This window comes from Rhea americana, unplaced genomic scaffold, assembly GCF_003343005.1.
Source record: "Rhea americana isolate MKP2758 unplaced genomic scaffold, rheAme1 scaffold_97, whole genome shotgun sequence".
Lineage (NCBI taxonomy): Eukaryota > Metazoa > Chordata > Aves > Rheiformes > Rheidae > Rhea > Rhea americana.
The window spans coordinates 459162-487153 of record NW_028187166.1 but is presented as its reverse complement, the minus strand read 5'-3'; the positions used below and the strand labels follow the sequence as shown (position 1 = coordinate 487153).

Sequence of the window (27992 nt, the reverse complement as noted above, 5' to 3'; positions counted from 1 at the left end):
GAAGAAAGAATCCGTCTACAGCATCCACTAATAGTTCCTCGTCTAGTATTTGGCTCTGCTAGAAGTGTATCATGCAGCAACCTCCACAGACTGTTTCGGCAGGAGCAGTAGCTCCTCCTCCTGCAGGCATTGCTCGGAACATGTACTGGCGAAACAGCTCACTCAGTAAACGAGCAAATGCAGCAGCTGCCCCAGTGCAACCTGTAACAGACCCTTTTGCATTTGGCAGACAAACGCCACAGGGTTCCCCCCTAGGTAATCCATCCAAGGGCAATGCATTGGCTGTGCAAAGTCCCTCCCCAGCGGTGTTTCCACAACCAGCTGTTATGCATCCTTCACATGCAGGAGACAATCCTCATGGACTGCCTGTGTCTCTATCAGCTCCTGTATCTCAAGGAGGAATAAATACCAGTATGTTTTCTAATATTCAAGCTTCCTCACCACCCCCAGGATATGTTATAAATAGTACTACAGAAATGCATCCAAATGTAGATCTTGGACTCCATGGGCCTGCAGTATCACTGCATTATAATACAGGAGCAGCACTTGAGAATTCTTTCAGTGGGCATTCTGGAATGGGGTCTACATCAAGCAAACCTGGAGGTAGGCAAGATATTAATAGAGAACCAACTGATGTTCCTCCAGGATCCACTGCAACAGCACTCTTCCCTCCACCTCCTCAGCAGCCCATGTCTCAGTGGAGACCTGCTCAAGGGAACCTGCAGTCTCCAGTTCGAAATTTTGTGCCCTATCCTGAGCCATCTTCTCAAATTGACGTTCATAACACTTCTCAGTCTTCTGTTAGCACTTCTCATCCTTCTCCACAGACAAATTTGCAGGGTCCTGCGCACCAAGCTGTTCCACAAAATATCATGCAAGCACCTTCGTTAGTTGGTTGTGAAAAAAATGGGAAAAACAGCTCTGCAAGTAGCAGTTATCACATGAACAGCATTCAGCCTGGAAATGTGTTTAGACAGAGCACGGAAATGAGTAACTCTTGGTTAAATCAATCCTACCAAGAGCAGTTTTACCCACAGCCACCACTGCAAGACACCAGTTTTGTTATTCCCACAGCTCAGGAAAAGAACCCCCCAAAACAGTCTCCAGATATGTCTGAAGCATCAAATAGACCTACCCCCACAGATCGAGATTCAGGAACTCTCTCTATGTTTTTCAAAGGGGATGAAGCAGAGAATGAGGAAATACTTTCATCTGAAAAAAGTTACATGGCTGAGAAAACAGAGTTTGCTTGTCAGCCAAATTCAGGACCATTGTATCACCAGCCAGTGCATCCCCAGCGGGTTGCAGCTAGCGTCCTCTCTCAGGTGCAGACTGGTACAGGCTCAGCCAATGAGATGGTACAGAAAGGAATGGATGTCCAGTATTTTCCTAAAGCTATAAACAGTCAACAGGATATACTGACTAGTAAGCATTCTATGTTTGTTAGTGATGACAAAATACATGCTAGTGACACATCTGGGAACAGTGGGACGCAATATGAAAACGTTGAGAACCTGGAGTGCATTCAGAATCAGGAAGTGCTGCCAAGTGAACCACAGAACATGAATGTTTCATCCCCAGCTGCAGGTTCTGATCTGTACAGATATGGATCCTTACCAGGTCAGATGCTTCCAAAGAACACTGTTGTGAGCCATGCTGAAGGAGGACCAAATTTGGAGGCACCTGATTCATTACCTCATCCTGTCCGACCAGATAGCGTATCTTCAAACTATAGCAACATTAGCCATAGGAGTGCTTCTAGCTCAACAAGACCTCAAGAGCAAGTTGGTACGTTCATTCAGCAAGAAAGTGGGAAGCCTGATGAAGAATCTTCTGCGAGCTTCTTTAAACAGATTGACTCCTCTCCTTTGGGAGGTGATTCAAGTGAGCTAAACAGGAACAAGAACTACCATGGTAATCTCTCCCAGCCTCCAACTCCAAGTCCTCCTAAGCCTACAGGAGTATTTCAGACAAGTGTAAATAGCTCTTTTGAACCGGTGAGGTCCCATGGAGTTGGGATAAAACCTGCAGAGATCGACCAAGCAAAGATGGTGGTAGAACTGAGAGAGAACCACCCAAACCAAAAGAATACCAAGAAAAATGCAGCTATGCCAGCTGCCTCCCCAGGTAATCTTGAACAGCCACCAGATAATTTGGAAACCATTTTCATGCCTAAGGTACACCCACTGCCTCATGCAGTTTCCACTGTTGAAGCTGGAAATATGTTGCACTCTGGATCTGGTACAGAAAACATACAATCAGTGTCTGAGAAAAGGTCCTCAACAAGAGCTCAGGGAGCAGTTAAGAAGTGTGACAGCCCAGCGACAACTTTGTGGGCTCATAACGAGTTACCTAATTTTGGGGGGAATGTTCTTCTAGCTCCTGCTGCTCCTGCAGTGTATGTACCTGCCAAACAAACAATAGAAGTCATTCAACCACCAGAAGAAGGCCTGTCTAATCAGCAGCCAAACAAACCAGGAACTATTGCAGTGCAGCTTTCCCAGGACGGAAATATATCTTCTGAAAATCTTGAGAATCCTCCCAAAATGGGAGAAGAGGAGGCACTTCAGTCTCAGGCAAGTTCTGGTTATGCAAGTTTATTGTCTTCTCCACCTACAGAGTCTTTGCAAAATCAGCCTGTCCTGATTGCTCAGCCTAATCAAAGCTATAACTTAGCTCAGCCAATTAATTTTTCTATTTCTTTATCTAATCAGCTAAGCAGAAATGAAAACAATCGGCCAATGAAGGATTCTGGGGTTGGGGACAAGCCTGCAATATGTCCCCAAACTTCACATGCTGGTGGGATCATCTCTGGGGAAAATGTGCCATTACCTGTGATGCAAGTTGGATCTCTGTTAGTTAATGCACTTCCAAATACTAATCTGTTAAACCATAATTTATTGCAAAGCCCTGTTAATTCCTCTGATATTGCCTCTAATCAGCCTGCAAACTTGCTGATGCAAACTCCGCTTAATTTGGCTCCAGATGGTCAAACGAATGTTAATTCAGAAGGTTTTGTTCCTGAATTTACTAGCAAATCAGGGCCTAACTCATCTGTTTCTCCAGGGACAAATCTCCCCAGTGGAAGTGYAAGTGCACTAGTCCCAACTGTTAATTCTGTAGTGCAGGCTAATAATTCCACAAATAATTCAAATAGCGAAGAAGAAGTTGCTGGAGTGCTTGACTTCACAGTATCACGGACATTGGAGAAAAGCAGTGCAAGTAATTCTGTACAGCTGCATGATCAGTCGCTTTCTGGTGGTCCAGTATATCCTCAAAAGCCAGTTGGCAGTGCTGGTCAGGTGGGTCCCCAAATGCATGACAAACGACGTTTTTATCAACAGGTAACGAAAGATATACAATATCAGGCTGTATCAGACAGAGCTATACAGGGAGCAATGCCATCTCAAGCACAAATGCAAGCAACTCAGATGCAGCAACCAACATCATCTGGGCATTCCTCAGCTCCTCCAAGCTACCAGATGGCTGCAGGGACTAAAGCCATGCAGGAATCACAGCAGCATGAGAACCAGGTGCTGGTTAACCATTCTCATCCTTTGAGTCCCAAAGAGGGAAGTTCAGCTCAGCTCACAACAGGGAGTGATCAGATGAGCCCTTATAAGCAACCAGTGCCTGGACAGTCATCAGGTGCTCAGACTTCCACAGCTGCTCCTACCACCAGTCATTCAGTCATGTCAAGCGTGCAACAAGATCTGCAGCGTCCACCACTGCCTCAGACTCCTCAGGATGCCTTTGGTCCACCACAAAATCCTTATTACTACTATAGACATCCTTATGATGCTTACCAGCCTCCGTATCCACCACCTTATCCTCCTGCAGACCCCAGAACAGCAGCTCATCTTTATTACCTGGTAGAGTAAATATTTATTTCCCCCTTCCTATGCTCTCAGTATATATTAGTAATTTTAATCTTTGAATTACAGTGGTGTTATGATCAGCATTCAGTATAGCATTCGTATTAAGTATTTAACTTTAGGGAAAATCCAAAGTAACATGAAAAGGTGTAGAAGGCCTTTTGGTACTCATTCTTGTGCTCCCACTTGATGAATCCAATAACTTAGGATATGTATCACAAAGCAGAATCAGGAATATGATAATCCTCAGTCATAAAGATTGACCTGAAAGATGTGAGCAAGGTCTTGAAGTGACTTTACAAAGGTATTTAGAATGTAATGTGATTGCCAATATCAATTCCAATTGGCACAGTTATCAACTGATAGCAATCCTATTGGCTTATTTGGAAAAAGTTAGCATTTATAACTGTCTTAGCTGTGCAGGTGTTCAAATTTCGTTCCTACCTGCTGACTGAGTTATTGGCAGTTTAGTAGAGTAACCAACATTGTGGCTGAGTTGCTTTAATTCAGAAGTAGTGTGTGTGTGTGTATATTTTTTCTTAAGTTTTGAATAGTGATGAACCTGAGCCTATTTTACCACAATAGGTACCAAAAACTACACTATAGTCTATACATCTGCTTCTCTTCAGATATCAAGGTTGTTTGTGTTAAGGGGGAAAAGGAAGTCTGGAATTGATCTTGAAAGAACAAGCCTTATTGCTTGCCTGATTTTTATTTTTGGAGGTAGGAAGCCTTTTACCTTACATGTTGATTTCTTTTCCTTAGGAGGATAGCTATGGACAGTATGACCCACGGTACAGGCACTATGATAGCAATAGTGCTGCGTATACGGAGCCTGGGAGCTATCGGTATCCTGAGCCTGAACGTCCTAGTTCCAGAGCCAGTCATTGCTCTGACAGACCATCTTCTAGGTATGCAATTCTTACATTGAGTACAGATTTGATATATACTGAAGTACTGCATGTAGTTATGCTTCATGAAGCTCTGTAACGTAAGCCACAGTGAAGGAGCTCCAGAACTCATTGTATGCCACTGTAGAAACATAGAGTATCAAATGCTGTGCCAGAAAGGATAATGATACAATTCTGGCAGTTTTTTCTGTTGCTGAAGCCCTCTGCTCCTTTCATTCAGTTCTCTGGGTGGCTGTTAGCTTTTCTTTCAGGCAGAAAATCATTGCAACAGAATCAGTACTGAGGTTAACTCTTCTGTGTGTGTGCAGTTGAAGAGCAGTGTAGACTATGACTTTGTTAATTGATATTAATTTAGTTTCTAGCAAACGTTTAAATACCAGTCCCTACTTATGTTAAGAAATGGCACTTTTGTACATTGGTCTGGGATTTGCTTTGGAAGCATAGCAGCGTGTGTGGCCTACTAATGCATAGATTCTCAGAAGACAGAAACAATGAATCGAATTAATGGTACCTGGTGCTGTGTCAGGTTGATCTGTTGGATGATTGCTTTAACTGTGTAAGATTTTTTTCACAGAATTCCCAAACTGTAGTATGTATACTGTTGGCGTTATATGAACGTGTTTGTGTCTCGTTCTTTGGTATTTTGCTTGTGGAGTATTCTTCAAATTAGAAGAATAAAATTCTGCTTACCACCTCTGAAATATTTATAGGAAGTTTTGGCCTTGAGTGCAAAACAATGACTCCATGTGATGACTTTATCATGATCTTAAGTGAATCTAAATGCACTGTGATGTAGTAAGATGAGTTAATGACCTCTAGTAGCACTAAGATAGCACTCTGCTTGGTGAATGCTGCTTTGCGTTTAAAATTCCTGTAGGTAGATCAAAGCCTGTTATGAGCAGCTCAGTCAGTGTTCGTTTATGATACGGCAGTACCGTCAGATGTGAGCTGTGGCATGGCACTGCAGGGCAGCAGAGCCCAGGAGTAACAGTCAGTGTGACTATGTGTGTCTGAAACCTTTACTTAATATTTCAGGATTGGTGATGCAGCTTGGTAAATTCTATTTGGGGGAGGTAAGGGGATAGGGAGAGGAATAACATCTTTCTGAAGGGGACTGAGAAGATGGATGAATAAACTTGATCTGATAAGATCAAGTCTCCTGCTCTGCAAAAGTAGGTGCTGTGTTAGCAAGCTTTCTACATGTTGTTCCAATGAGGAATATCACTTGACTTGCTTGACCACTTTGGGGCTTGCACTGCTAGTTGTGTGTTTAGTTTGTTGTAGAACAGCCTGGAAGTTTCCATCATTCAACATTGTCATTAAATCTTTCCCTCCTATGCGTATACACATGGGTGTATATGTGTCTGCACTTGCACTACATTTTACTATGCTCTTATCTAACATTCCTCTTCAGGCTTTCTTTCAAAAATTGTAGGATGGTTTCGCAAAGATGACATGTAATAAAGGCACATAGTTTTTAAAGTAACAGCAACATCTTTCCATCAAAAGTAAAGTAACTCCAGTGACTACAGGTGTTGTGATTCTTCTGTATGTGCAGTGTCTCTTACTCTGATGTATTTAGTCTGGTTCTTGTGCTTGTTTTCTTCATCTGAACAATCCGTATTCTAATGTGGGCTCTGTAAAAGGAATGCTTTTACTCAGTCTTCTCTTTGCTCAGTTTAAGAAATGAGCCTTTCCTAGTGCAATGTGACTATTCATCCAAGACTATTGAGAAAAGTAATAACTGGAAGAGGCCCAGAATTAGTTGTGTAGTGATGCGTTCTGTTACTTAATAGTATTGAGATGGCAGTTGTATCTCATTTTTTCACTGAAGTACTAAATATATGAATGTGCTAACACTCAAAACATAGCCACATTTACTGAAAAGCTCAGATGGAAAGACAGACTGAGTGCAGAATGAGAGTGAACCATTGGGACTGTGGCAGTGCTAGCCCTACAGTGTTAGCATTCTGTGTACTTGACAGCCACAGGTTTGCCTCAGCTTCAAGCAGAACAAGAATGTGATACAATATTAAGTTCTTTGATAGCTAGATAATAAAAGAAGGGTGAAAGTAACTTTGCAGAGTCTTTTGGTTTTGCTTTGCTCCTGACTAATGCTGGCGAAAGATGCTACAATAGCAGCCCCAGARACTGAAACCCTCTGTTCAGGGTTATCCACAACAGTGCTAGTACATTGTCTTAACCTGTTTTAATGACCTCTTCTCCAGACTCTCATCCTCTTTCCATCTCCACAAGAAATATAAAAACACTTCTAAAACTGAGGGAGCAATTGATTCATTACCCTTTGACTCATTTCTCTTTTGAGACCATTCAAAGTATGCTAGTTATGGCAGTAGCTTTTGTGATTAATTGTCCATAAGTAACAAGACTTGCCACTGAAACAATTTACAAAAGCTACTAAACTATTGTGTAGTAACAACTGTCAGCTTTCTGATGGCACAGAGTAATTCAATGATGTATTGGTTTGTAAGCTCTAATTTTATGATTCTTTGATTTCCTGTAAATGCATTATTTTAAATTTGATACTCTAGCTGTCCAGTTGTGGCATTATAGTTCTCCATATCCTGTGTTGGCTTAAGGAGAGAAAATACCATCATTGCAGGAGGGATAACAACTCTGTGCACTTTCTTTCAGGCAGGGATATACTGAAGATTACTATACAAAAGGTGGATGGAGTGATTATTATTCAGGCTACTACTCAAACTCGTATGATTATGGAGGTAAGGTGTCAGTGCTCTGCATGTTATATATAATGAACTTCTGGTTTAGAAAAATATTTATGGGGAAGATTAACTTTAAAATTGAACATTATTTTCATTAGCTGTGGAAGAGATAACTTTAATAATACAGAAAAAATGTAATAAAGTTGTGCTTGCTGAAAATTGATCTTGGGACTATTCTAGCTCTGAATATTGTGCTGTCCATCTTGTATTTTTTTCTTGTCCAGCACAAGTAATAGAAAATAAATTGAGCTATATTCTTACTACTAGACTTCTGTTTTTCTTTCCTAATCACGATGGAAGCATACCACAGCTAGTGTACAGAATGGTTTTCTTCAGTGTGTTGCAAGTCTGACATTTACTGACTCTTATTCTTAACATGTAACCTTTGGCAAGACATGTAAAGTAAATTTTAGATGGGTAGTGTAAACAGAAGTTGACTTATGTTCAGAATTTGGCCTTGTGCATAGTTTTCTGAATGCTCACAGTGACATACTGGTCGATAATCTGAAGATAATTGTTTGGATTTTGAACAAAATTTGTCTACTCTAATGATTGACAGCAAAGATGCTGTAATTTTTTTTGTTGAATTGTTACAGTATTCTGACTAAATTCTAAAGTTGTTAGAGAAGGTCTGTCTGAGGGACTGTCACCTTAAAGAGTGTCTAGCTAAGTATATAAGAACAATATTTATCTGACAGATGTGAAACATATTATTTAAACTCATCTAATAAGTAAAATGAATGGACATACTCATACAGCTTTAAGTATGTTATTTTGGTTTTGTTATATGCTTCAGGGCTGCTGACAAGATCAGCATGTAAATAAAGAGAAAGAAATTGAGAATATTTATAAGTAGTGTCTTCAAATAACTACACCATTTCTTTTCATCTTTCAAAGATCCAAGTCGTTGGGAACGCTATTCTTCAGCGTATGACCCCAGATACAGAGATCCTAGAAATTATGATCAGAGGTATTGGTATGATGCTGAACATAACCCTTACCAAAAGAGAGAAGCATATTCATACGGTAACAGGTTTGTCCATTCAATCCATGTCCTGGCAGTGCTCTTTCCAGATCTAAGGCAGAGTGGAGCTTAGGTGCTAATAATGTTCAGAGGAACAGTGATTGAAGTGTGCATGAAGGGGGAGAATTTGATGTTACTTTCTTCAGGGCTGAGTCATAGTCAAATGTGCCACCAGGCAATTAGGTTATGGTGATAAGTGTTAAGGCAAGGACTGAGGCTTCACTTGTGTGCTAACAGAAACATTTCCTTATTTGCTGAAGATCTGACCCAAAGCTTTCAGAATTTTTGGACTTTTGTGATAGTTGCATCATACTTCAGAGTTTCATGGTATTATGTGGCTTTGTAAACAAAATCCTCCCAGTAATATACTGCAGAAGAGCAGGTACTGCCTGTGAAAGACTATTAAAATATATTACAAATATTTCATGGGTGTATGTTGCTGGTTCCCTCTTTTCCTTTAACAGAGGGAGTTGAGGGGAAAAAGAATGAACTATCATGTCACTCTTGGGAAGAGGATTTAAGGCAAATAGGACTTGTTTTCAGATAGGTCACACGCACTTTTGGTTTTCTTAGAACAGGCTTGGAGAATGATGGTCTTGATTTGGAATATTCTGGATGAGCTTCTTGAGGCAATGTCAGTGGGTTTACTGTAATAAAGACATCAGTCTAAGAAATAATCTAAAAGCCATTCTGAGGTTAAGTACAATTTTCTTCTTAATAGGTATGCAGTGAAGTTACTTTCCTCTAGGATATTGGTGGCTATGTTTATTTTTGCATTGTGTATTTCTTTGTTCTTCAGACATGACCGCTATGAAGATCACTGGCGGTATGATCCTCGTTTTGCCGGAAGTTTTGATGATGAAGCTGAACCTCATAGAGATCCATATGGTGATGAATTTGACAGACGCAGTGTCCACAGTGAGCATTCTGCTCATAGCCTCCGTAGCTCCCGTAGTGTTCATAGCCACCAGAGCAGTTTTAGCTCTCATTCTCAACAAGTGAGTTTCAAAAGGACACATCAGGTATTTTCTCTTAGCAGAGTTGGTCTTGGGCACAGGATTGATAGCTAATCTTTATGAGCCTTAGTCCTCTGTGTTAGGGGTGGGTGAGAAATTAAAATACACAAAAATATTTCTATTTTTAGCTTGAGGAAGATGCATTTTGAAAACTCTTATTCTGTAAGTTAAGACTGCTTTCTGATACAGTTTTGAACTTAATACATTGTGCAAGTTGCCATACATACAGAAGTGGAAAATATCCTCTGCTGAATCCATTTGCTGTTTGTCAGAACTTTGCCCTTGCTGTGCTTGGCTGTAGTTGATACTGTGCCTGGCTTTCAGTGTTACATCATTCTCTCATCACAAGCATGAGAGCTAATACTGAACTTGCAACCTGTTGGACTAACTCAACATTTATATGATACTATCTTGTATTTAAAAACAAAAAATGAATCTAGCTTCTGATTATTCCTATATCTATGCCCTAAATACAAATACCTGAAAAATATAGAGACTATTCAGATAAATTTTCTTTGCTAGTCAAGTGTATCTTTCTAGCTATAGTCTTACCTGTTACCAATTGTTACCAATCAAGTCTATTGGAAGATTAGATGGTTTTCCAGTCTGAACTCCATTTTGAAATAATATTGGAAGTAGTATTGAAGGTCATTTAGGCATTAATCTTTAGGCACCTTTAGGTTTATTCAGGTCAGATTTTCTCTGTCAAGAAAGATGATGAACATTTCTGATCTATAGTTGCTGGTACAGCAACACTTCACCCTGAAAGTTGTAGTGCTGTTCTTGACCCAAGACACATAGATATTCTGTGGTAAGATAACTGAATACATTTGAATATGAACAGATCAAAAAGTAATTAAAACACTGAGAGGGAGAACACTAAGAGATACTAATTATCCTCTGTAGCCTGTTAGAACCAGGTGACTTGCTGGGCAGCTTTCCCAAGTGCAAGTCCTTTGCAGTGATGTGGTAAGCCTTGTTTAAGAACCATCTAAAGAAATGAAGTGAGAGGAGGAAAAAATGCTCAGTCTCTTGCGTCGTGTTTGCTATGTTGCTTGCTTCATGCAACTTTACTCTCTGCTAACAATTACTAATATGGTCTGTTTAGAGCCAGCTGTATAGAAGTAACCATGATCTAACGGCTAATGCATATGAAACTACTGTGCAGGCAGTGTCACTCCACACAGATTATCCATATGGCGGATATGCTGCTAACTTTGATGGCCAACAGCCTTTTGCAGATTATGGCTACCCACCTGAAACTGGATGGTCATCTGTAGAACAAGGTATTTGCACCAAGGGGGGAGGTGGAGGGAAGATACTATGGTTGTGATGTTGTCTACCAATAGTAGTTTGCTCTTCTATTAGTATTTCCTTAAATATAAGACTCTTTCATGTATTCATTGAGCCTATTAACAAGAAAAACATTGTTCATAGTAGTTTTGAGTAAAGTTTTTTTTTTTTGTTTGTTTGTTTATTTTCATCATGAGGTTAGTATCTTGCTGAAATCTGAGTATATCGCAAAATAGAAGTAGCTAGATGGTGTTTGCTATGAAGTATTGCATACTTGCATTTGTAAATGTCTCTTTAGAACATACAAATTCCGGACTATACTGCTTGTACTTCATGGAGAATCATTCAAATTTAATTACAGATTTTTCCATAATATTTTTTACCCTTTCTGCATAGAATGAAACACTCTTCCTAAGGAAAAGGTTTTCCAGAGTATGTTGAAATGTATCATTAGCTCTTTGAAGATGTATCATGTATATGTACACAGATCAGAAATGTGTTTGAGGTAAACAGGTAAAGACCCTGAATTTAAAAAAACAAGTGGATTTTAAGGCTCTTTAATTTTGTTTTTGCAATTGCAAATCTTTGAAAGATCTTTGGGAGTATAATGAAATTGATTAACTGTTGCTTATAAAGTTTAGCCAAACAAAAATGTCAAGCTTTTTTTCACTAATAACCACCAGATGACTGAATTGGATAAATACATTAAGTTCAGGATGTTGCAAGTCAGGTTGCTGCTGCTTATTTTATCATTTTTTTTTCCTTGCTTCAGTACCTTTAAGACCCTCAACACCTGAGAAGTTTTCAGTGCCTCACATCTGTGCTAGGTTTGGTCCTGGAGGGTACTTAATAAAAGTGTTGCCAAACCTGCCTTCAGAGGGACAACCAGCTCTAGTTGAAGTACACAGTATGGAGGTAACTTATTTTAAAATTCAGAATACAAACCTTTCTTTTGGCAGGGGACTTACAGTAATACACAAAAAAACAGGAAGTTATTTATGTCAATGGATGTATTTTTCTGTATTTACTTGTTTGTGTTTGGATCATAATTGTGTAAATAAAATGATAACCTTAAAAGCTGATGTGGCCATGATTAGGTCACCTAGCTCCTTGTACTCTTCACAGAAAGGCCAGAGTTTGGTTTTCTTTGTAATGTATTGCTGTTCATAGAGATGATGCTTTCTCCGCACAATCTCTACAGAGCTAAAGTTAGCTTGTCCTCTTGATGGATGAGGGATTAAATATCTTGAGTATATTTTTACTTTTTTTGTGCATCTATGAAGAAATAGAATATGTTTTAAGCATGTAAAAGATAAGAAAGGACTGGCTTACGTGGTAAGACTAGAATTCGTTGGTAAAATGTCACTAGAAAGAAGTAGAATTTTACACAAGTGCTGGAACAGCATTTGGAGAGTTATTTAAGGAGATGCAAGAAGGATTTTTGTAGTAAAACTGAATTCATTTTTCATACAAGTGATGCTACAGAACAACTTCCCATGTAAAGTAGACTTTACCATTTATTTTTGCAGGTTACTGTATCCATTTTGTTGAAGAGCAGTAGCCTTGCTTACAGTACAGATTAGGCCTAGGTCCATGGGGGGAGTTCTGTGGGTTTGTTTTCTCTCCATTTTTTAAAGAGTGTAATTCATAGTTACAAGAATTTTTTTTGATTTATATTTGTGTTTCAGACTATGTTGCAACATTCTCCCGAGCAAGAAGAGATGAGAGCATTTCCTGGTCCTCTTGCTAAGTATGTTCTTACAGATCTTAAAAGTGACTTATGCTTTCAGATTTCATTTCTTTATTGAACTTTTAAATGCCCATAAATTAAAGGATTTAAAGTGACTCAAAATATTTGTTGCTTTTTACTTACTTAAATAATACATGAGCTTTAAATGTGTTCCTCATGCTATTTGCCATAATGGTCTGAATATTTTATATTTGTCTCATTAAATGCCTTTTTTGTTCCCCCCTACCCAGGGATGACACCCATAAAGTGGATGTTATTAATTTTGCACAAAATAAAGCTACACAGTGCTTTCAGAATGAAAATCTAATTGATAAAGAATCTGCAAGTCTGCTTTGGGACTTTATTGTACTGTTGTGCAGGCAGAACGGGGTATGTCTTACCGCTTGAATTTTTATCTATCCTAAGATATTTTCTACATGAAATAGTGTTTATGTGAAAGGTAGAAATATGTGTATAGTGACTTACCTTGGGGTAAGTTCACTGATTGGCGGAACGGGGAGACTTGCCTTCAGATACTCAGAGGACTGATATTCACCCATTGTTGTTTAAGTGACAGAATGAAGACAATGCTGAGTAACAGAATTACAATATCCTTGATATGATTGGGGTTTTCTTAGTTTGTTTTTGTTTTTCCCATGTATAGACTGTAGTGGGAACAGATCTTGCTGAACTTTTGCTACGAGATCATAAAACAGTGTGGCTTCCTGGGAAATCGCCTAATGAAGCAAACTTGATTGATTTCACTAATGAGGCTTTGGAACAAGTCGAAGAGGAATCTGGTGAAGCCCAGCTCTCATTTCTAACAGACAGTCTTATAACCACAATTGACAGTCTTGAGAAAGAGACGGAGAGGTTCAGAGAATTGCTGCTTTATGGCCGTAAGAAGGTAAATGCTTATGCTACTGTTTCAAATACTATATGGATTTTATTTTGATTACTTAACTTTTAGACATAAATCTTAAAGCTAAGTATTCCTACATCAATGAAAATCGTTTTTGCGGCTTGCCATATGTATAATACTTCACGACACTGTATTAATTGAAAAATATCCTGCCCTAGAGCTTATAAATTAAAACAAACTTGTATTAACATGCTAGCATTTGACCTGAACAACCATTTTTCATTCAGTCACAAAGTACTAACATAAAACAATCACTGACTGTTTAAGCTGATTTAAGCTGTACATTAAGCTTTCCCTAGTAAAATAATTTCTGTATTAATTAGGATGCTTTGGAGTCAGCCATGAAGCATGGTTTGTGGGGTCATGCTCTGCTACTTGCCAGTAAAATGGACAGCAGAACGCATGCAAGAGTTATGACCAGGTACAGTGGTGTTCTTGTTGATTAGTACGGTATGAACTACTTACTCTACTGATGAGGTAGAGACTGGGTGCTCAGAAATCTTGACGTCAAAATTCTGAGTTATTCTTAAAAGGTCATGCAAAAAATTTCATTTTACCTGTATATGTAGTTGGCTCAGGTCACCTGTCGCTTTTTATTGGGGGGGGGGAGGGGGTGTCTTCTGGCCATGAGCTTGAGCCTGAAAAGTTATTCTATGCCACTCATTCTTTCAAAGGGTGATTAAACAATGTCATCAGTGGGCTTGCCAGATGGGTGGTGTTGGTCAGGCTTTGAGTAAACTGCGAGAACCAACTGTCAGTTTGGCTAAAGCAAAGTAACTCTGTGGTACCCTTCATTCTCCCTGACTGGAAGAAGCAATATGTTCATGTATATGTCTGTAGACAGCTAAACTTTTTCTGCTTCCCCAGCTTTTTAAAGCATGTGCTGAACCTAGTCAGCTGGCACAGGGAGAATCATGAGGTTTTTTCCTAGCTTGGACTGACACGTCAGGAGTGGTAGATCCAGTTAGTTAATTATGTTTTGATTTTGGATGTTACCCACTGGGCAATTGCTTATTCAGTGTAGTATTTTCAAATTGCACTCCCTTCTCAAAAACTAAGCTGGATGAACTGAGTGTTCAAGTACCTTTTGACAGCTTACCAACAGTGTTTGGTTTTTGTTTTTCTATATGATGTCTCTGTAGATTTGCCAACAGTCTCCCAATTAATGATCCTCTGCAAACTGTTTACCAGCTCATGTCTGGGAGGATGCCAGCTGCATCCACGGTAAGATTCAAGCTGAAGCTGCAGTTGAGACTTAAATAGGTGCTGTAGTAAGTAGTGTAGTTCCTAATAGTAATTTTTTCATTTACTTTTCCTAGAATGCCAGATAAGTTGATTTTAGTCCTTTTTCGGTTGAAACACTTACCTGTGCAGAGCTCCAGTCACTGCTGTGACTAAGTAATTCTTCTAATTTTAGTGCTGTGGCGATGAGAAATGGGGAGATTGGAGGCCGCATCTAGCAATGGTGTTATCCAACTTGACCAATAACATGGACTTGGAATCCAGGACCATTGCTACCATGGGAGACACTCTTGGTAACGCTTGGGAAATGAACAGGGTGATGATTGAACTACTGAAAATTTTAATTGCTCAGCTTGCTGAGCAATTTTTTTGGGGGGGAAACAAACAACTGCTGCTTAAAATGTAAAGTGGAACACTTCTGTACTTCTGTATGGACTTGTCTGTATTGTGAAGCTATATTTGAATGCTGTGCCAGAACAATACGGGACACTGAATTGCGATGGGACACTGAGAGAGAATATCCTGACTTCTGTCTCTTTTTTACAGCTTCTAAAGGCCTTCTGGATGCTGCTCACTTTTGTTACCTTATGGCCCAGGTTGGATTTGGAGTTTATACAAGGAAAACAACAAAGCTTGTCTTAATTGGATCAAATCATAGGTTTGACTTAGCTTTTTCTTGTTTGTTTTCTAAAAAATGACTTTAAATATAAAAATAAAAGCTTAATGATTTGAGAGACTGAGTTGTGGTGTGTCTGCTGTCATCACTAAGCCACRGTTGTTTGAGATAGCTCTCTGATGACCTCTCCTTGTTTTAAGAACAGAAGTTATTGATGCTATGTGCCTAGTAGTGCTGCTTCTCATTTTATTTCAAACTTACAGATTTGTATTTGTTGACAGTATATATAATCTCAATGTCAGTTAATATTTTTCCTTCTCTCATTCCCCAATAGCTTGCCTTTTTTTAAGTTTGCCACCAATGAAGCCATTCAAAGAACAGAAGCCTATGAATATGCTCAGTCACTAGGAGCTCAACCTGATTGCTTACCCAATTTCCAGGTGAAGAACTGTTTATTTTGGCAGGTTTTGTCAGGTGCTTGTCTCACATGTGTTTTTTCCAGCATAGAAAATACTRTATCTGTTCTAAACTGAAATTCTCTTAAGTAATGTTTTGCAGGGTAGCTTTTCCCTTTTTGTCACTGAATCAACCTTCTTTCCACTTTGATCTGTGCATTCTGAACTTGCAAAMTTTTAATTCCGTTGCTATCGTAAATCTATAACCCAAAAGAAAAATCCAGCAGGATTTGTTTGCATTAGATAGATTACTCTCGTATGGTATATTGTGTGGAAGAGGAGGTACGAATGTCAAGGGAGACTGGGGTGGTGAGGCAGGGCCAGGAGGTGTTTTTTTTTTTTTTTTAAACCTACTTAGTATAAATACAATGGTGTATCTGAACTTTGGACTGAAATGACAAACTCTCTCATTTGATGTTTCTAAAAATGTTCTGATCACTTGTTTCACCTGCTTGCATCCTCTAGGTTTTCAAATTCATCTATGCTTGCCGCCTAGCTGAAATGGGACTTGCTGCTCAGGCTTTCCATTATTGTGAAGTAATTTCAAGAACTATCCTTAAAGATCCACATTACTATTCACCTGTACTTATTGGCCAGCTAATCCAGGTAACATATTTGTGACTTCCTATTGCAGGTTGTAAGCTGTAGCTAAAGTTGCCTTCTTGTTGGCCTGTTAACTTATTCTTTACAATGCTTCTTCTAGATGTCATCGCAACTACGCCTATTTGACCCACAGATAAAAGAGAAACCAGAACAAGAATCCTTCATAGAACCTTCATGGTTAGTAAGGCTTCGACACGTGGATGGACAGATCAAGGTACAGAATGTGCTTGCCAAGATGGAGTATTCCCTTTTAAGGTTTAACGTATATTCAATTTTTAAAATGTTTTTGTTTATACTACTGACTGTAGAAACATGAGCTGAATATCTCATAAGGTCACTTTGTAAAACACAAATGTTATGATTTAAACCAAGTGGATGTAACATGTTTTAGCGCCCTAAGGCTCATTGCAGAGTAGTTACAGGATGATGTGCATTGTGAGAGAGAGACTTTTCTTAGCACTTAGCACAAGGAGAATTGGAAGGCTTGTTAAGGTGTAATAACTCCAGTTATAAGCAAAGGATCTGCTTGCCAGAAAAAGGTTGTGTGTGGATTAGTGTAGCTAAATTGTATCAAAAAAAAAATTGGAAGGGAAGGTACATCCTTTCTTTACAAAGATCCATTAGAAACTTGAAAGCTTGATCTATTTAACTAACTTATGTAAAATTTTTCATTAAGTGTTTTGGTTGAACTTGACAAATGGCTTACAACAAATAATTTTTGGCTAAACACTAACAAATTATCTGCGCTATTTTCTCTCTAAGATTTCCTTTGCTATATGTTCTCCTGTTTATGAACTTAACATCTGAAAGAGTTAACAAGATCTTGCTTTCTTGTGCAGGAGGGTGCAATAGCTTATAAYGCAGACAGATCTACCCCACAACAGTATGCGTGTAGCACACCAAGCTCTGAATTAGACCATGCCAGTCAGTGTGATGGAGCAGGAGTCGGCCATGACATGGGTCCTGGTACTGAAAATGCATTGTTAGCATCCTTATTGCCCAGTATGGCACAACAGATGCAAAGTGTGCAGCTGATGCCTTCAGGTTAGTGTTTTGTATCCTCCTTCATGACAAAGAAGAGAATGAACGTTTGGGTTTCTGGTATAAGAAACCTCTTAAGAGGGTCATGGAAACAGTGAGATTTCACTTCTGTGTTGTATCATTTTTACTGGCAAATGTGCATGCCCTGGAACTTCAGTTTAATTAAAATTCCTGACTTTTTTTGTGCTGCAGCACCCCAAGCTATCCTTGATGGGTCGGCTGCTGTGATTCCTCCTGCTGACCAGGACGCTGTTCGAAGTGTCCCTTTCTATTCAGTGGGTCCTCCACCTGTTGGTCCAGGACCTGGCTTTGCACCTCCTGGATTTCCAAATCAATATGGAGCTGAACCATCACCACTCTATTTAGGGTCAACAGCTCCACCAGGAGGGCCACCACAAGAAACTGAACCRCGGTCAGAAGAGCCTGCAAACCAGGAAACAGGTTTGTCTTCTCTGTAAATTCCTTTCCTTCCTTTCTAAAGGAAATTATTTCGTAGGATAATCTTAATATTTTGAAAATAGTGAATCAAATCTTGGATAATGAAACTTAAAATGTAGAATTAACTCTCTAAGAAAAATTTTAGTATTAATCTTGCAGTTTGGGCATAGCTTAAAAGAGAGGTCAGAATCACCAAATTATGGTTTAGTCCCAGCAAGTAATTTGGGAAATAAACTGGAACTGGCAGTTCTGTTTGCAAGATCTGTGGCTGGAGTCTCAGGGAGTTCTGCCTCTGGACAGCAGCTTCAAGGACCTTGATGAGTTTTTATTCTCACATGTGCAGGCAGACATACACAACTTGGCAGAGCTGTGTAAGAGATGTTAAGAACCTAATTCTGCTCCATACTGATGGCTGCATCTCTTGGCCTGATCTGACTTGTATTTAGAACAAACATGATACCCATCCAGTTGGAAGGGGAGAAAAAAATCATAGCAACTTCAGTACATGTAAAAAAATCTTGAGCTTTTAAAGAACAGCGCAAAACTTGTAACTAGTGAAAATTTTTGTATTAAAAAGTGTTTTTATTAACATCATCCAATTTTACTTTTTAAGGAATGCAGAGAATTGCCCCGGAGTCTCCATCACGRAATGCTTTCCCAGATCAAAGAGAGGAGGATTTCTATGGCAGAATGGCTAGCATGGTATCCTTATTTCATACACTTCTGCAGCAAGTGTTAGCATCAYTGTTAGTCTTTGCAAACAYAAAGTGTATTGGGGCATTCTGAAATGGCATTCAGTGACAACATTCAAAGYTTAATTCCACCCTCCCCACCCCCCYATCCCCCGAATAAATAATGAAGAACTGTTGGATAAATTTTAGCCCTAATTTTCTTCCTTTAAGACAATTGCTCAGGAAAAAAAATWAGTAGTAGAGAGTGGAAAAATCAAGCTTATTGTGTGGAGAATTTCATTTTTTCTTTCTCTTCCCTGCCTTCCTACCTCCCAGAATGATCCTCTTGTAGTTGGGAGTGACCAGTTCTGTGGCTGAGTTTTTAAAAAGCRCAATACTGACTTGCATTTAGTCATGCCTGGTGAAGTGCAAAATGTTTTCTCAAAATACCAAAACCTTTAAGTGCATAATGTTTTCATTGTCTAAATATCACTAAAATTATCTTTTTGAGAGTTAATTTAGTCTCTTGAAGTGGCAATTGTTTGAAAGAATTAAAATAAGCATTTTTAATTGGGATGTTTTTTAAAAAAAAATACTCTCCCTTTATTAGTTGCTAAACTAATGTTAACTATTCCAATTAAAAGAAGCAATGAAATTCTTAATGCTAGAGTTGCTATGTGAACATTAGAAGAATAACATACTGTTGAAAAATAAAATGCAGCAGCTACTCTCTAGTGGCACAGTATTTTCATGCCTTTCCTCTTATAGGCTGAAAAGCCTGCATACCAGCATTGTAGCAGTGCCTTGATTTTTTTTTTTTTTTTTTTTTTTTTTTGAGTGGACTGGTTACATGGTAGAGCAATTACTTAGCCAGACTTCAGCCAGACTTCAGTTCTTTTTTTCTGCCTCCTACTTGTCAGAGGACGCAGAAGTACTCAAATAACCAGCTTGAATATATTGTGTAGTATGGGAAATAGTAATAGAAAATGAATGTTGTCRGATACTTAGCTACTTGCTTGTTAAATGTGTGCTGGCTTTATATCTAATTAGGCACCAGGATGAAGATCCAGATCTGCATCTCAGCCCCCAGCACCTAGGGTATGCCATGAGGAGGCTGTTTCTTTCACTAAATCTTTGTTCTTATCTATGTTTTGCTTTTTCTTGGTGCCTTTATCTGCTCCTGTTACTAAATTTTCAAAGGAATTTGTTTAGCAAAATAAAATTRATTCATTCACTCCAGCAGCAAAGACTATACTCTTCTGTATATTTGTAATATAGGCCGGTGGGCGAAGATCTAGGACTACTTCAGAGTCCTCTGTCCATTCTGTGGGACGAGAGAGATCCAACTCTGCAGCAAAACAGCCCTCTCCTCCTCCATCCATTCCTGAAAGGAAAGAGACTAAGAAAGAAATAAAGAATGAGCCAGCACCTAGAAAGGTAAACTTGATAAGAAAGGTGTCTATAAGTAGAGGAGACTGTTTGCATAAGTGATAAATCAGTGCCTTGGACTGGGAGGTAAAAGCCCCTGACTAGTGTTAGGTCCTACTTTTGTTTCTGCTATTGCAASCTCTAGAGATTATTCTTATGTACCTAAATTCTAGATTGTGCAGAGCGCTACCACTTACTGCCTCGTACATGCACTGAARCACGACTTAACGTTGCTCTGCTGATTCCTTTTTACTTTGGGAATCAATTCAAAGTCACTTTCCTCGGCTAAAAACAATAAAACTCCTTCTCTTCTCTTGTCTACTCCCCTCATCTACCACAGTGGATTTACTCCTAGGATCACAGTGCTTGTTTTATTTCCCTCCTTACGTCATTTCTGTGGGCTGGCTCTTATTTCCTGTTCTCTCAGGCTGCCATCTGTAAGGACTATTTTTTTTGTTTGTGTATATCAGCTTTGTCTCTGTCCTTCTTGTCTCCCTTTATCAAAAAGGAATAACTTGAGTTAGCTGAAGATATCTTTCTCCTGTGTGTTTTTTTTTTTTCTTTTCTTAGTTGCAACTCCATGGGCTTGCAGTTGAAGACTCTAAAAGAAAATGAATTGTTATGTGAACTTTTCTTTGAATCTGTTGTAAACAGAGTATTGAGAGAATTAACTAGACATATTTATTCTTAGAGTGGTGCAAACTGGTTTCGCTGGCTAATGGGAAAAGGAAAGAACGAAGCTTACCTTCCAGATGACAAGAACAAATCAGTAAGGCCCTAAATCAAAAAAATTATATACATTTTAATTTGTTCAAGTTGTTTTCTTGGATGACAGATGAATGTTGTTTTGACAAGAAGTAAGCAAATATTATGTGTAAAATTTTTGAAAATATGCTTATTCTGAGATGACTCTTTTAAAAAAAAACTTTTTTTTTTGAGGGGGGGCTTAACCAGCTTTAACGGAAMACCTAATCTTTAACTGTGGTTTCCTTGTAGATTGTTTGGGATGAAAAGAAACAACGCTGGGTTAATTTGGATGAACCAGAAGAAGAGGTAATAATCTGAGGACTCTATTTTTCTAAGGGGAAAACTGTAAAATCCGTACTTACAATTTTTTTAACCTGTTATTGGCTCTTAAGAGCTGCATCTTTGAATTTGAATTAAAATATGCAACATTGGAAACTAATAATAAGATTTCACATTTTTATATCTACATCTTTCTGGAATCATTTCTGTCCTCAGTTACTTATGTAGCTGGATCCAGTAAGTACGATAGAATTTAAAAATGAATTTACTCAAAATTTTAGTCCAGTGTATCTCTCCATAGAAGCTGACATCACGTAGACAATTGCTTGTCAGTTGATTTGTTGCACTCAGAGAACAAAAAGGGAGGAAAAAGTCTGACTYTGAAAAAGCAATACATTCTGAAGCAAAAAAGGTCAACCATTCTGTCCGTCCTTGTCCCTGAAGGTCAAGTATTCTAGATCTGTCTCAAAACACAAACAAATAATAAGAACCACTGGTGTTGATACTCCTTTCGTTGTGACTGTAGATGAATTGAAGTTCCTTGAGGTTAGATAAGGAGTTGTCAGATTAAAAAAGTTGAGGGATGTTGATCCATGCTTCGGGACATATGTCTGTATATCCAATTTTATGTACTCTGAAGGCAGCTGAAGACTTGATTTGAAATCATCAATCAAATCTGGATGGATTTTTGTTTGTTTTGTTTTTATTCTCCCTGCAGAGTAAACCTCCACCACCACCTCCAGCAGGATTTCCTAAAGTTCCTCAGACTGCTCCACCTGGGCCTGGCAGCCCACCTAGTGCTCCTGTCAACATGTTCTCCAGAAGAGCAGGTAATGGACAGCTTTGCTGCTTGAGGTGTGGAAGACTTCAGACTCTTTCATAAAATCATAAAACAGAAGTTTTGGTTCTTCTGAAAGTGTTTGGGAATAGTTGGCAACCGATACTGTGGAGCTGTGGCCAGTGTTGACTTTGGTGTCCRGCTTCTGCGCTGTAATTGCTATCACAGTCGTTCTGTGACGTAGGTGTTACTGTTCGTATCCCCTGAATCCCCTGATTCTGAAATCAGCTGACTCTTCAAAACAGGCAGAGAGGTGACCTTTTCTGTTATTTCTGGATTTTTCTGTTTTAGCGGGAAGCAGAGCTCGTTATGTTGATGTCCTGAATCCAAGCGGAACAAAGTCAAGTGCTGCTGTGCCTGCCCCATCAGACCTATTTGCTCCATTGGCACCAATGCCAATCCCTGCAAACCTCTTTGTACCAACCACAGGTGTGTCATGAGTAGATAAGCTTGTGAAGGGGATATTTTAGAGTAGTCCCTTTTGCCAGTCTATATTATGTAGCCTTTAAGGAACGCTTGTTAACTCAGTGCATCTTGTTAACTCTAWTTTTTTTTAGTAGTGGAATYGGTCTAGAAGCTGCAGTAAAAGAAATTAATTAATAAAGCCCACCTCCACAAAGTTGTTTGTTTCAGAGCAGCTGGGTAATCTAACCAGCAAAATTTGAACTGTGCAGTATTCCTGCCTTGCCAAGTATCTATTACTCACTTCTTTCTAGTTATAGGATTGATATTTGGGGAAAGAAAGGAAAGGGAATGTCTTACCTGTGCATTTGCTTGCCAGTCTGCTTTTTACTTTCATTGCATGCTGTGTTGCATGTAGTGATACTGCATATGGATAACTAAGGTTATCTGTTCATGCTGTATGCATCTCCCACTATTGTAGCAAGACTGAAGCATCTGGAAACATTAACATTGTCCTCTTTTCCTGAGAGAAAAATGGTATTGTAGAAATTGATTTCTGCTGACGACCCTCCTTCTCATCCTGTTAAGACAAATTCCCTGATATAGTGTGTTTGTTTGTATCCTGTTTCCTTTGTAGTCCCAGGGGAACCCCAGCCTCCRGAAGGCAGTGGAGCAGCAGAGCATACATCAGCTGCAAATCAAACCAGCACAGATCCTGCTGCAGCTGCTGATCCAGAGGTGGGTTAGAATGTCTTTTGTATGCAGTTCAAATTGTTGGGGGGGGAGAAGAATCCCTAAATCTTAATTGAAAAACTAGGAGGGGRAAACATAAGTGCAAATGGAAATGTGAAGCTCACTAAAAGTGGTGTTTCCAAGCTTGCCAGTGCTCCAAGTTCCATATATGCAGGGTGTCAGAGAAGGGACCAAGYGTGTAGGAAGCAGCCGTATTGGGCATGTTTCATCTGGGCTTTATATATTGCAACATCTTTTTCTTTCAATGGGATCAATACAGCAGAAATGTGAGCTAATGTGAGCTAATCATAATGGGTCTTTGAGATACAGTAATGAAGATAGATAAAAGTGCATTGTTTTTCTTTAGTATTTAAACCCTACAATCCTTCCACCTGGATCTGGGCTTCCTGTTTCCAACCCTGATGGCTCCCAGTCAGGCGAGGTAAGGCTTCATTCAAAGGAGTMAGCTAATGACTTGTGCAGCATATTTTAACCATTAATTTGTAGTGCACTTAACCTGGGCCATCTAAAACAGCAAGTAACTGATTCAATTGAGGATGATTAGCTGAGGCGGAAACATATGACTGCCTCCAAAATTGTACAGAAAAGACCTCTAAGTCTATATGAAAAGCTCAATCTCCATGTCTTTCTTTGTGTTGTGATCTAAATCCTCCTAAAGTGGACTTTAACAAGCCTTTTTCAGAGTGAAATGTCAGATTAGTTTGAGGGTCTCTTCTTGCCTCATGCATGCATTTAATTTCACTAATATTAAGTGTGAGACATAAAAAGGAGAATAAATTGCTATATGCCAGGCAGAATAACATTACCTTTGTTCCTACTAAATGTTTTCTGTATCTACATAATTTTGTGCTTAAGAAGGCCTTTTGATTTAAACTAACTTCCGGCTCTACAATTTTTTTTAAAAAAACTTGAAGTTGGTTTAACCTTTGGCAGAGAGACTTTAAAGTGAAATAAAACAACTGAAAGCTTGGGGCAGTGACATGCATGACGACTTTTTTATTTGTGTTTTTTTGTATTTGTGTGTTCTTGCTGTTTTGTAGCTTTCGCGCTCTAGTTCAATGAGTTCATTATCACGTGAAGTAAGCCAGCATTTTAATCAGGTACATGTGGCTGGCCATTCTCATTTATGTTAACTTATTTTCCCTTCTTTATTTTGCATTTGCTCAAATACTTACTAATGCTACTTTTAGCCATTTTCCTCTCTCCTCATTTCACAGAAATAACATTAAAAGTGACTAATGATGCAGTGTTCCTTTTAATGCTCAAACAGGGTCTTCAAACCTTTTTGTGTTTATGAGGATGCACATAATCCAGACATGATTTTTATTATGTTTAAGTAATTCACTTAGTAATTGTGATCAGCTCTTCCCTGTGATACCAGAGGTCAATTGATTAAAAAATAAATACTTAAAAATAAAATAAAAAATATAAAAAGGCGAACACTTAAAAAAAAAATGAAAGAAAAGAAGAGAAAAACAAGAAAAAGAAAAAAAAAGAAAAAAACTGCTGTTGCCAGTTTCAAATGATATCTGTAATGATACCATTGCCTATTTCATTTGCAAAAGCCCCTGTAGGAAGTAAAGGAATGCTTCATCTCTRCTGTAAGTTCAAGTACTCTAAGGTCACCATAAAGGAGTGACACAAACTCTTTCTGATACTTCATAGTAAAGCAAAACTTGACACAGACTGTTTATTTTGGGGCAAGTCCTAAGGTCTACTAACAAAAGCAGAAGATACTAATTCAGTGAAATCGCACTGGTGTCTTGTTTTGGTTTTGCATGCCTTGGATTTTCAGAGCTATCTACAGTTTATGCATGTGACGTTGTTATGCCAATTCCTACATTAAGCAAGTAATATTAAAGATATGGATGCAAACTGTACCAGCACTTTTTGCAGTTGTTACAATATGCTGCTCTGTACATATTGTTGGCATTATTACTGTGAATATTTTCTTTGTGTGCCTAAGCAAACCAAGTTTGAGAGGCAGTGAAGCTCTGCAGTTCCATAACTTTAATATAATTTACTTTTTAGCCTCCCACTGTACCACCTTCAGGGGGACCTTCAGCAGGAACAGTACAGTTCTACAATCCTTCTCAATTTGCACAAGTAAGAAAAAGCATCGTTTTTACTTTAAACACAACTGTAGACTGGTTTGCCCTGAGAGTTAAGAAAGTGAAGTGTTGCTTGGTTAAATCACAATTAGGCAGGACCTTCTTGCTTTAACTGATATCAATTGACATCTACCCTTAGAAAGTAACTTGATGTGGCCTTAAATATCAGTACAAACTCTACTTTTTCTTCTCCCAGCTATCTTACCATCTCTTAATGTTTTGACTCATAACTATTTCTTTTTTCTTTTTTTTTTTTTCCTTTTTTCTGGTTACCTCTCATCACCTACAGCTCTTGCATATTGTTGCTAAAATAATCCAGTCCGTCATCTGGTTTGCCTCCCTGCTTTCCCTGCCTTCATAGCATTTGGGAATTCTGCAAGATAAAGTAATGAAATTAGCAACAGCTATTCTGTGGTCTTTTATTCATTCTTCTCAAACCAAGTGTGCAGACTTAAACATTAGCATGACGCAAGAGGCAGTCTCACTGCAGGCTAGGTATCTCCTTTATAGCACACTTGCTGTGCATGAAACAAGGCTCTTGCTACTACAGAATGAGTTTCTTGTGCTGTGGTAGAACCATAAAAATTAAATTGTTTAAATGTGTACTGCTGTGAAAATCTGGTGCTTCAACAGACCTCTGAAATGTTCACCATCACCTGACAAGGAGAATGTTGCCCCTCTTAGTCTTTGTGTTTTGATTTTGTTTTACCGGCTTCAATCTGGACGATCCATTGCATGCAGAATGTTAGATGTGCACATAGACCAGTCTAGTTCCTGTCTAAGTTAACAGATTAAAAACTTTCTGCCAGCTTAATTTGTATTTTTGTCTGCATTATGACATTTTTTCAGTGGTGGCTTTTGAGAGTTTTTTTGTTTGTTTTTTAAATTTCTATTTTCCTTTTTCAGTCTCCTGCAGCCACTGGAAGTTCAAGGCTGGGAAGAATTGGACAGAGAAAGTATCCAACATTGAAGTAGAATACAATGGCTTTGTATTCAAATTCATGCTCTTGTTCTGATTATACAAAGAACTCTTCAATCTTATGGCACATGCATCAGTACTAGCTTGCAGTTGACATGCCAGTAAATTAATGATGGGTGATTTTTTTTTCATGAGTCTCGCTACTCACACCTCATCTACACAAATAATTACCAAACATGAAATATATGTAACTTTTCCTTTTAAAAACTGGCTAGAAATAGCTTTGTTGTGGTAAAGAATAGACGTAAGGGAGGAAATAGCTGCTGTCTGTTACAAAAACTGTAAATTGCATAGGCAATTGATTCCTTAAGTTTATTTTAAACCTACTAGTGTGACTTTCAAAGACATAGGTTTCAGGGATTCCTTAATTTCTGAAGGATGCTCCCCTCCCAGTCGGGGACATACACGTCCACATTGTAATATAACACTCTGTGGCCTTAAGAGGACCATGCACAATTTTAATGCTTATAAAATAAGACTTGGTTTGTCAACGTATGAAGTTCAAGATGTGCTAGTTTGTTTTTGGAAAGGGGGAGGGGGGAAGAGGGAGCCACAGCGCATCCAAATAAATTGACCTATATTGAATGAAAACTGTGACTGTAATCTAGTACTAATTTGATTTGGATCTTATCTAGTATGTATGTAGTTTGTGGTTTAGATTACTTGTAAAGCAAATTGTATAGTCTGAAAGAAGCTCTCTGTATAATAGCCAATGCTGTACTATTTGACGAGTGAGTGTTCTTTTAAGTGCAATATGGTTACTTGCTTTCTCTCAAACTGCTGGCACTACGTAATTAAGGTGGTAACAGCTTGGAAGTTGTTTAAATTTCTTCCTGTTAGGTGCCAGAATCTGTTCGTAATACTCTGTTCTTGGATTTCCATTACTAAAATAACCAAGGTCTTAAATAGCTAACAGCTGAATTTTGAACATGCTACAAGTAGGTGGATTAGACCTCTACCAATGGACTTTAAGAGCTTTAGGTTTAACGTAGGAAATCTTGAAAACCATGATATGCAACATTCATATTCACTGAAGAATCTGAATCATCCACAGAGAGAAAATGAACTTTAAATATTTATTAAATCATAGGCCATCTTTTATTTAGAATTTGCCACCAAAACTATTTGATTTTACTTGAATTTCTGCCCATGAGTATAAATACCATGAATGTGGAATTACCAGTGTTGGCCCCTGATTGTTTGTCTTTTCCTGAGTAACGCCACATTGGAGRTCTGGATAGCCTTACATTTGTTCTAAAAGGCTTATATGTAATTGGGAGGGGAGGGGGAGAAAATGCTGTGTGGGGGAATTGGAAACCTGTGCGTAATTGTCCATGCGTGATCCCAGGCGTGGTCAGCAGCARTCTGTATGGGTTTTCTTTTGTACCTAAGACCTGGACAGACACTTGGCTTCCTCTGGCTGAGCTGTGCTGCTATTTCTTTCTCCTTGCAGTAGAGACTGCCAAACACCTGATTTCAAGAAGGCTTCCTCTAAGCTGGGAGCGGCTATCTTTCCTAAGTGTAAGATTTGACACTGTAAATTCTTAAATAAAATATTTTGCGCTCTGGAGCACTTTCACATTTTACTCCTCCTTGTGGTTATTGCTTTAGTGAGGGACAGTGGGACGAAGGAGACTCTCCAGTGCCTTTGGGAACTGGGCTGAGCACTGAAAGAAACGGATTTAGATGCTGCTGTGAAGGTATAGGGGTAATCTTCGGTGTTGGAGCTGTTTTGGGGGAGCATCTCTGCAATACGCAGATTCGGAGTTGGACTGAGCTCAACGRGGAGGGGAGGGGAGAGCGTCCGCTGCGGGCGGGGCGCCGCGTGCTGCGCGCCCTCCGGCCGCCAGGGGGCGCCGCGCTGGCGGGTCGGGA

The 27992-nt window shown here is 38.9% G+C and overlaps 1 protein-coding gene across 6 annotated transcripts; it reads left to right on the top strand.

Annotated features, from left to right (window-relative positions):
* Nucleotides 1-27696, top strand: SEC16A (SEC16 homolog A, endoplasmic reticulum export factor). Of its 6 annotated transcripts, XM_085325378.1 has the most exons (31): nt 1-2576; nt 3345-3872; nt 4641-4786; nt 7442-7527; nt 8428-8563; nt 9354-9552; nt 10679-10856; nt 11636-11778; nt 12552-12613; nt 12844-12982; nt 13257-13499; nt 13838-13935; nt 14657-14738; nt 14932-15049; nt 15303-15414; nt 15707-15812; nt 16293-16433; nt 16531-16644; nt 17270-17474; nt 17664-17912; nt 18523-18611; nt 19859-20017; nt 20700-20777; nt 21005-21061; nt 21753-21864; nt 22164-22301; nt 22912-23012; nt 23374-23448; nt 24068-24127; nt 25059-25133; nt 26045-27696. In XM_085325378.1, the coding sequence occupies exons 1-31, from the start codon at nt 72-74 to the stop codon at nt 26111-26113; spliced, it is 6603 nt and encodes a 2200-aa protein (XP_085181504.1). In that variant the 5' UTR covers nt 1-71; the 3' UTR covers nt 26114-27696. The 6 variants fall into 6 exon arrangements, with proteins under 6 accessions (XP_085181504.1, XP_085181502.1, XP_085181500.1 ...); XM_085325376.1 differs by having other exon boundaries at nt 1-3872; nt 10802-10856; XM_085325374.1 differs by having other exon boundaries at nt 1-3872; nt 10739-10856.
* The last annotated feature ends 296 nt before the right edge of the window (nt 27697-27992 follow it).